This window comes from Lontra canadensis, unplaced genomic scaffold, assembly GCF_010015895.1.
Source record: "Lontra canadensis isolate GAN:19392208 unplaced genomic scaffold, GSC_riverotter_1.0 scaffold36, whole genome shotgun sequence".
NCBI lineage: Eukaryota > Metazoa > Chordata > Mammalia > Carnivora > Mustelidae > Lontra > Lontra canadensis.
This window is the reverse complement of record NW_022631030.1, coordinates 2,536,370-2,546,147: the sequence shown is the minus strand read 5'-3', so window position 1 is coordinate 2,546,147 and position 9,778 is coordinate 2,536,370. Positions and strand designations below refer to the sequence as shown.

At 46.6% G+C, this 9,778-nt stretch overlaps 1 protein-coding gene across 3 annotated transcripts in view; it reads right to left on the bottom strand.

The window, feature by feature from the left end:
* Positions 1–3,643: 3,643 nt before the first annotated feature.
* The window catches only part of RNF214 (ring finger protein 214), a 43,648-nt gene continuing 37,513 nt past the window's right edge, over positions 3,644–9,778 (bottom strand). For all 3 annotated transcript variants that reach the window (XM_032868580.1, XM_032868582.1, XM_032868581.1), the window contains exons 7-15: positions 7,924–8,020; positions 7,624–7,712; positions 6,989–7,079; positions 6,689–6,787; positions 6,086–6,462; positions 5,817–5,949; positions 5,519–5,623; positions 5,155–5,250; positions 3,644–4,264 (exon numbers count right to left, since the gene is read on the bottom strand). In XM_032868580.1, coding sequence (XP_032724471.1) covers positions 4,199–4,264; positions 5,155–5,250; positions 5,519–5,623; positions 5,817–5,949; positions 6,086–6,462; positions 6,689–6,787; positions 6,989–7,079; positions 7,624–7,712; positions 7,924–8,020 — 1,153 coding nt within the window. In that variant the 3' untranslated portion in view covers positions 3,644–4,198. The remainder of the gene's footprint in view (positions 4,265–5,154; positions 5,251–5,518; positions 5,624–5,816; positions 5,950–6,085; positions 6,463–6,688; positions 6,788–6,988; positions 7,080–7,623; positions 7,713–7,923; positions 8,021–9,778) is intronic.

The window sequence follows — 9,778 nt, the reverse complement described above, 5'->3', positions numbered from 1 at the left end:
GCGGGAATACTCTTGGGCACCTCAGGCCTGAGTTGGGAAATTGTGCTGTTGGACACTTGAGCCTTGAACCTTTGCCCACCGCCCCTTTGGATTCTCCGACCCAAAGTATTCTTCTTTTCTTAGTTCCAGAAGTAGCGGCATCACAGCCACGTCACCCCAGTGTGTGTCTCTCTGTGGAGAAAGGGCCAACGTCGTTTCCCTGCTGGCCCACGTCAGTAGGAACGGATGCACCGTTTGCTACTTGCTTTAGTAATAGGGACTGTATAAACAAGCCTAACATTGGTACAAAGATTGCCTCTTGAATTAAACAAAAAATAATGAGACTGAATATTTGTACAGATGGGGGCAGTTGGAAGAGGAGAGGAGAGGGAGCACAAAGACAGGGAACAGAGGGGATTGGAGCTAGAAAAGGCAGAACCACGACCACTTGCCAGTCCCGGTTTCGGACGGCATCTCCAAGAAAGAAGCCCATCCTGGAAGATGGGTGTTGCTGCCCAGTGTTTTCTTTTCTGTGGTTGTAGCCTGACCAAAAGTGAGTTGGGAAGAAGGGCTTACCTAGCCAAAAAGCTCTTTTTAACTCTCTTAAATGAAAAGTGCCCACTAAGAAGTTCCATCTGACAACTCAATTTCTACCTGAAAGATTGCACTTGTCTCTACCAGAACCCTTTGCCCCACACGCGATATGTAACGCTGACATTTCCCACCCCATCCCCAGTGCCCTAGGAGGAAGCAACTAGAACACAGCAAATAGAGCAGGGCTGGGCTCTGTCTTCCTGCTTACGTGTTCATTCCCTGCCCCAAATCCCTATTCCTCTGCAGCTCTGCAGCTGAGGTGCCGAGAGGGATAGACAGGAGACCTCTCTAATTTAACCCTCACAGGCAAAATCTACCAGATTCACTCAATAGGTACAAGTACCCCGGTGCCTCTGCCCGGATCTCTTCCTGTTCAGTTGAGCATAGCAGTAAGATCTCCTCACAACACAGAGCTGTTTCATCACCTTCTCCCCCTCTCCGATGTCGCCTCCATTACCTTCGCACCCCACAGTGGCACTAGTATTATACCCAGTGTCCGGACCGCGGGGCTTTCTGGCTCTACCATCATTGCCTTCGGTAACAAGGCTGCTGGAGAAAGGCTGGCAGCCCCAGGGCTTCCGTACTTCCTTCACCTCCAGAGCCCCTCAGGGGAGGCCACCCTTCTCCCCTATTCTACTCTCTACTCCCCACTCCAAATAGTACTTGTCTACCCAGGCTGGTTCTTGGGCTAGGTAGTGGGGACCAAGTTCATTTCCTCCCCATCAGTTCTAACACAGTCAACTCTGATACCAGTGTTAGTGGAAGACGTGATTCTTCTAGTAGACCCACCGGGTCCTGTTGCTAACTTGTCAACACACTGCTTCCAGGTATGGGACCTGCCTGCCGAGTGTGGAATTACCTGATGAGGGGAAGGGAAATACAGGAGGGCCTCTGGAGATCCTGGCTTCGGCCAGCTGCCCACAAGCCATAAACCAATAAAAAAAGAATACTGAGTCACAGTTCTTTATCTGGGTTCTCTTCATTCCCCTTGATCTTGGTGCTGCTTTGGACGACTGGGAACACCCCCTCCTAACCACAAAGACTGTCAGGAAGACTGGAGACTTGTTTCCAGCTCGGAACTTACGTGTAAATAAAACTTCCAGAATTGCTACCATGTAATGAAAACGCCACATTCTGCTTTATAATTTCTATCCATGTTGGGGAAAACTGGCTTTTTCCCAGCTCTTTCCAGGGCATAAAACTCAACCCCTTCATTAGTAAGTCCCACTATCCTATTTTTTTTTTTTAACTTGTACGTACTTTTCTTTTTACAGTTGCTTCTTTTCTATCCTGAAACTATTAAGTCTAAGTATATATATATATATAAAAAAATCTTGGCAACAGTTTCTTGCTTGTAAAAATATTATATATCTCTATTTTTAGAATCGACTCCTGAAAAGTGACTGTCCCACCTCTACTCACTGCATTAGAGGCCTTTCCCACCAATCTGCATGGCTTCTACCCCTGCAGGCCAGGAGACAGAGGGAAAAGGGAGAACATGGGTGCCCAAAACTTAAATGTTGCCTTCTGACTGATCCCGAACAAGACAGAGAAGAGAGCAACAGTGAGGCCCCAACTTCCACACACCCCAAACATCTGTCCCCCTGCTACAGTTGGCTTTCAAGGGGCTTTTACTAGGAAGCTGTTAAGTCCCCTCCCACTTATTCCTTTCTTCTCTCTATACTCCTTTGGCTTCAAATATTTGTAGAAACGAAAGAGAATAGCATTTATACCCATTCCTAATTTCTAGATTTTTAGGGAATACTGAAAAACACTCCTGGTGGCCTGAAGGCTACTGCAAAGTTGATGAGAGAGAATATCTTTTGATTACAAGAGAAAAAGTAAATGCCCCAAATGAAAAGAACAAAGGAACCAGTCTTCCATTTTGCCACATTTCCACTCATGACAGCTACAAACTGAACATTAAGATTTCATTAACCAAAGAAGTGGGTCACCTGACCTCTACAGAGGGGAGATCTCAGGCCATTTCAATCACCCCACAAGATGCCAATGTGGTCCTGGGAAGTCCAGCTCCTGAAAATGAAGCCAGTCAACAAGCCTGAGCAAGTAAGGCAGGAGAAGGGAAAGACTGCATCTAAGAGGCTAATAGGCAAGGATGAAGGACAAAGAAGGAAAAGATAAAAAAAAGAGAGCAGGGAATGTAATTGGATCTGAAAGGGAGAGGCTTTGCTACCCTGACAGTACTGCCAGTGCCAGGAAGCATTTCCAGGTCACAGAAGGGGAAAAACTGAGCTGTTGGTAATAGAACAACGTTCTTCCCATGGAGCTGATTTTTTTTTTTTTTTTTAAATTAACACTTGGTTTCTCCTTGTTTAATTCCAAAAGAGAAGAAAGCTGAAGCCATCTCCCGTAGGAGCACAGATAAAAGGACAGGAAAAGATTCAAAGCTCTCATGGATTCACAGCTTTCACAGGTATAAACCTAAACACCGGAAGTGCTCAATAAGCAGACATGGGAAAGCGATCTTGTTCTAGATAGCTATCTACAGAACAAATGACTTCTAAACTTAAAATCCAACTCCCCTTCATATCACTTTGGCCTCCATTTTTCCCAGGACAGGAAACATGTCCCCCATAATTTTCTTGCTTCAAAAATTAAAATCCGGCATCCCAAGATCATTCTGTAAGTAATTTTGCACAGACATCTCCTCACCCCAGTGCCTGCCTGGAGCTCACCCAAGGTCACCGAACAACTTGGTTGTGAACCAACTGCCTTAACCTTCAGTGGGGAGGGGGACTAGCTGAGCAGGAGACCAGAAGTGAAGGGGAAGAGGTGAGGCCTTCACAAGGTTGGTCCGTCAGAGCTTGATCGGAAGCCAAGTCAGTGGCAGCAAGGGACGGCTTGGCCCAGGAAAGATCTGTGGGCTGTGCTAGTTTCTAAAGAGAGGACTACCCAGGAAGTCAGATGGACAGAAGTTTTCGGGACGCATGGGGGGAAATGGGACCCAGTTATGTTGTTATTCTTGGACTGTGAATTTGCTGATGTAAAACGGAATATTCTGTAAACCTAATGTCTATGTGCAAATAATGAGCGTTAACACAGTAAAATATTCAATGGAAATTCAAACTATTAGGGTTACATTTTTTTTTCTCCATCGGTCTCATTTTATCCATTTGGCGTCGAGTGGCTAGAACAACACTGGGGCTTCCGTGGGCTTTCGGTAAGCAAGGCATCTGGTTGGACAGCGGGTGAGCACCAGGGTTCTAATCTGCATACATGAGCCTTAAGAAAATGAACTAGAGACTGAGCCAAATCAAAGCAGGATGGCCTTAGAGCAACAGCAGCTTCCTAGATGGTTTTTATATTGTACTTGAAAACAGCCCTAGGCAAGAATATCGTAATTTCAAGGGCAAACTAAACATCAGCTAAATCTGCATCCCTCGAAGGAACTGCAAGGGGAGGGGGAGAGACCATTTCTGCATAATATACATACTTTCATTTACGAACATTTGAATACAGACTTTCTATACACACATTACCTATATAATAAAAATGTACATGGCATGAGTATAGGTCACTGTATAAATATAGAGTTTTAGAAATCTTGAACCCGCGCTTCCTGTTCACATCAGTTTCTCCTCTTCTTCCTCCCCAGTCAGGTCCGTCATTTAAGAGTTGGACAAAAGGGACAAGTGTCATTTGTGTTGGTCTGGGCCCAGAATTTGATACACTGGAAAGGAAGAAAGACATATCTCAGGTTTATCTGGAAAGATGAGGGAAGGAGGGGAGAGCGTGCCACCGAGGTTCACTAGGGCTGAGGAAGGCATGACTATGTCAGACAGCCTCTTTCCATGGGGACCAGATGGGCTATTTCATTGGCTCTTACCCCCAAAAGACTCTTCAGAGCAGGGGGATCTATTCTTTTTACAGGGACCATTAACAATTAGCTAAGAATGGTATGGCGCTGCTTTGTGTCGGAGACCTGGGGTAGACGTCCCCTTCTCGTGATCCATTTAGGCCGAGATGTGTTCCCACCTCCAGATACCACTACCCTCAAATCTTATTCAGGATTCTCCCCTGAGAATTTAGACGTAAATTCAGTTGCTGGCTCTTGGAAAATAAAAATGAACAAAAGAAAACAGTCAAGAAGGAATCATCCCGGCTGCTGGGAGACTTAACTCTGTCTAGTAACATAATCCACCACAGGAATAACCTGTCAGTCTGTGAAGATCATCCCCAACGGGCAGACCTCCAAGCTGTTCTGTTAATGGATTTACTAATCTCACATTCAGGTTCCCGATTCCATCCTTGTCTAAGCAGTCTCCTGACAATGCTATATTTGAAACAATGGTTAGATACTTATGTCTTACTGTCAGTGTTCCAAGAAAGTAACCTATCAGTACTCTAGGACGTGCTGCTCACCCAGTCCCCTAAAGAGAATGGGGGGAAAGGAAGCTGGGAGATCCTAGCTGCCAGCATTCTGAATTCTGTTGGCCATTTAAGCCACAACCTACTGAAAACATCATGTTGAGATATTAATGATGAGTATCAACACAGCAACATGTTTGAGAAAAACTCAGCAAAGAAGGAGTGGCAAGGAAGAAGGTCCGCAGCACCCACCTCCTTGTGTAGCACATGGGTACAAGCCATTGGGTGCAGCTCGCTGGGCTGGACAAGCTTCTGGCACATTAGACACAGCTTACAGGTGGCTGGAGCCTGCAGGACAGAGGAGGGACAGCCAAAGAGTAAGGAACCTCTGGGTCTCCTTGCCTCTTGTGCCCATGATGCTAAAAGAGTTTACACCAAAAGAAAGAGAAGTTCAAATACAGATTCTTGCTGGAAGCACCTGCGTTTTCTCAGCTGGGGTGGCCAACAGACCAGCTGATGAGAGGGCAGTTTTTTCCCTGCACTCCACCTGTAAACCTGTTCCCTCCTCACCCCCTAGCTTCTCCACATCCCAGTTTTCAAAGAAAAAGAGCCTTACATGTGAAGATCTTCCGGGATACGAAACTTGGGCAGAAGGCAAGAACATTGGGGTACTGATTTGGGTCAGCGGAGCAGGGAACAAGGCCCGGATCCGACCGAGGGGCTGTGGGCAGAAATATTGTCAGAGTAAGGAGAGAGAGTCTGAGCGACAGAGCAGATAACAAAAAGAATTCATTTCTTTCCCAGTCCAACAAAGGAAGACAGCAGGCTAGAGACCCCTGGCTGCAGTGCTGTGTGCCGCCCCCAGTTCTTCTGAAACCTGCCTCTCCCCCACCTGAGCAGGTCTGAGTTCCCACCTGAGTACTGGCTGCCACCCGCTCGTGTTCGGCCAGGCGGGCTGCTACCAACTGGATTAGCTCCTCCATGGTCAGGCCTGCCATGGTGGTCCGTGCGGTCTTGATTTGCTGAAGAATGTTGGTCATCTGGGCCCTAAGAAGCCGTATGTTGAAGGAGACAGATTCTACGCTGTCCTTGTAGGAAATCTCCAGGAAACCTCCCCTATTTTCAACCGCAGACATTTCTCTGACACATTTTTTTATTAAAATTAGTCCTGAAAGATACTTACTTATTGCATTGGGGGAAGCGAGTCAGTAGCTTCTCCAGGATCTTCTCCAGTTTGTCTACTGGTTGGGGCCGGGGAGTTTCAGTAGAAGCCTTAACACCACCCAAGCCTGGGGGAGGCGGGATGGAGGCAGCAGGGGGCATGTGTGGACCGTGGGGGCCAACGAGGGAACCCAAGCCAGGGCTACTTCTCCCATGGGAGCCAGGAAGGGGCGGGGAAGGCTGGCTGGGCTGGGTAAGGGCAGGGTTTAGGATTGGGAAAGACAAGGAGCGGGGATCTGCGCTGGGCATAACCATGGGCACTGTGACCTGCCCAATGGAGAAGGGCATCCGAGGAGGCAGAGAGGGATTCGGCTGAAACACCTGAAGCATGAAGTCTGTCTATAGAACGGGAGAGGTGAAGGACAAGAGAGAAAGGACGAAAATGAAAGTTTAGGAATCTGGAGCAGAAACCAGTGAGTAATTCTTAGGCCAGATAATACCAATAATAATGTTATAATAAATAATACCAGTAGTAAAACCCATCTCTTCACAAAAGGAGCAAGTAGAAGACTCTGGCTGTGCCACCAGCACAGAAAGGCAGACTGCCCCACGGCAGCCCTCTCACCTCTGATGGGGGTGGAGGCAAAGTGGGCGTAGGGATTTGAGGAAGGCTGCTCAGCTTGGCTCCGTTCCTCACCAACTGGATATGACTGTTAAACTGGTCCTAGAAAGAGAGCCAGGAGCAGATTACCCTTTCTGCTGAGCTGAGTAAGCTGCCCGAGAAAGAGGGCATCGTCCGGTATCAGGAGAGCAAAGGCAGGGGTGGGGCAGGCCCTCAGTGACGATGTACAAGGTCCCTCCCAGTCACCAGAGGTGTAAGCACAGACTGAACCGTGACACAAAGGTCACACGGTGCAACACTTACCCGAACATTCTTTTTCATCATCCGAACTCCGTTCAGCCTTGTCTCCCACTCCTGTTTGGAACGAACTGTCTCTAGTGTTGGGGGGGTTGACCTTTCAAGAAACAAACAGGAATTCAGAGAATTAGAGCAAGGCCAGCTCCTGGCTCTCGGAGCTAGCAGGACAGTGGCTGGTCAACCGGGGGCAGGAAAAGGCCGGGGTTCGTGTGCTTCACTCTAAGTCAGGCATCTCTGAAGCCAATTCTTAGAGAAAGAGGACCAACCACAGAGAGAGGGCTTTTGTCTGCCTGGAAATGCCACAAGGGTCCTCCAGATTCCATGGCAGAAAGAGGAGAAATGACTATGAGAAACAAATCTCCAAAGATACTTGTTATGCTCTGACACCGTGAAGAGATACTATTTATGCAGTTGGAACCAATACAATCAAAAATACAAAACTGTAAGATACAGGAAGAGAAATCACTAAACCATGGCTGTTGTGCAGACAGAGGTGGCCCTGGAGTTCCTGTGAAGACAGAGTAAGTGCCAGACTAGCAAGCCTCGGGTTTCAGAAAACTAACCAAACCAAATGAAACCAAACCACCGAAAAAATGCAAAACTGCAGGACCATTAAAACTCTCTAATGGGAGGGTACTTACTTAAGGTAAGTAAGGTGCAATTCTGCCTCTTTTTCTGCTTCTTCTAGTTTCAATACCAGCAACTCCTTCCGACTCTCTAGTGATAAGATCTAAGGAAACCACACACACACACACACACACACACACACACACACACACATTAATAATTTTACATATGCTAAGCTACCCCCAGCTAGTTAAAACAAGTGCTTAGTGGCTGTACGGTATAATACTTGTACAGCTTAGCAGTATAACACCACACCCAAAGATTATACTATCTGGAAGCCCCAAATCAAGGCTTTCCCACAGAGCTCTTCTCACCTCTGCCTTCCAGGCCCGCTCTGTCTCTTCCATAATGTTCCGATTTATTTCGCCATCCTGATTCTTGAGTCTATCCAGTTCCATTTCCCACACTTCTCTGCAAGGTCAAAAACCAAGAACAAGAGAGGGGAGAAAGACAAGATTGCTAAGGGACATCAAGGCAGAAGTAAAACCTGAAACTGATCTAGCAGGTATATTATAGGAAGTCTTACTCTAAGTATTCATGTAGATCTAGACGAAGAATGTTTAAAAGTGGTCTATAATTGCATAAAGGCCCTATATTTGAAAGTAAAAATATGGGGCGCCTGGATGGTAAAGGGTCTGCCTTCACCTCAGGTCGTGGTCCTGGGGTCCCAGGATTGAGCCCTGTGTGGGGGGGGTGTCCCTGCTCAGCGGGGAGTCTGCTTCTCCCTCTCCTGCTGCAGCTCCCCCTGCTTGTGCTTGCTCACTCTCTCACATAAACAAAATCTTTAACAAAAACGGTAAACATGTTCACATCTCCACTTGCTAAAATAAGGTTGCCCAGAGCAGGAAAGAGTGTACTTAGAACCAAAGCCCACTGCAGGCAGAAAGTTCTATGCTTAGGGAAGGCTCAGAATCATTACGCTATTCCTCTTACTTCCCCATTTGTCCTTTAGCACAGGTATGAAGAGTGCAGAACCAAACACAGAGACCCATTTAATACTCAGGTCTAATGCAGCAAGTTCTGACTCACTACTCAGCACACAGACGCTGGCTTACTGATTTTCATATTTGCTTAGCCATAGGAAACATCCTTCAGAAGAAAAAACTGTTCTCTTCACACCTCAGAACTTCCCCTTTCCATCAGCGTCCTCCCTTCTCACGCCACCCTCCCAGCCCCATCCCTGCAACGGAACATACACGCACAGGGTCAGGGTGACCAACCACCTGGTGCACCTGTTCCCAGAGCTCTTGCCGTGGGTGGCAGAGTCAAGCACCCTACTCAGGACTAAAGGAACAGAGCCCATAGAAGGAGCTCACTACATGGCACTGGACTGTATCAAGTTTTATGGCTGGAAAGCAAAGGATTACCCAGATCCGTGGAAAGCATATGGAGATGCTGAAATGTTTTCACTGTATTTTAAAAAGTCAAAAAGAAAAGGAAAAGGCTGGGAAGAGGTGTATCTTGAGAAAAATGTTGCCACTTTTCTATGGTAAAAGAAACAGGTTCAGTCCCCTTCTGTTTTTCAGCAGTAGCCTTACACACCTTACATCTGACCCCGTCCTTCATTTATCCCTGCTCCCTCTTTCACAGAGAAGGTGACACACACACATTCATTCACAGATTCACCACGAGTCTGCCCTTCTACTGACAAGGTCTATTCACGTAACAGAAATGACCAGGTGGGCATTTTCTTCCTTGATCTCTATGTATTGTCATTCCCAAACCAACCTCCTGCCAAAATAAGAATTCTCTAATGATTCTTCAGACAAAGGTTTATAGGTAACTGTGTTTCCCTGCTATGACACATATTCCTCAAATTAAAAACCACACGAGGAGTCAGAATTCTCTTACCATAAGAACATGTGAAATACGCTATGGAGTCATCCAGTGACCCATTTTGCTTACAGTGGGATAACTACAGAAAAACGGGACAGCTGCCTTCTGTGTTTGATGTTATTCTTGAAGATTATAGACGTCACTGAGTATCTCTTTCATTAAATACATTTGTCAACTATAGATACATATTTCTGTAAGAAAAATCCTTCTACCATGTCCATGGGGAGGGGTCAGTCCACATACTCACATACAGTAATCTTCTCTTTGGGCACTGGCTACATCTACTTTGGGATCCAACAACACAAAAGGAACCAGTAGCAACCACAACAAAAA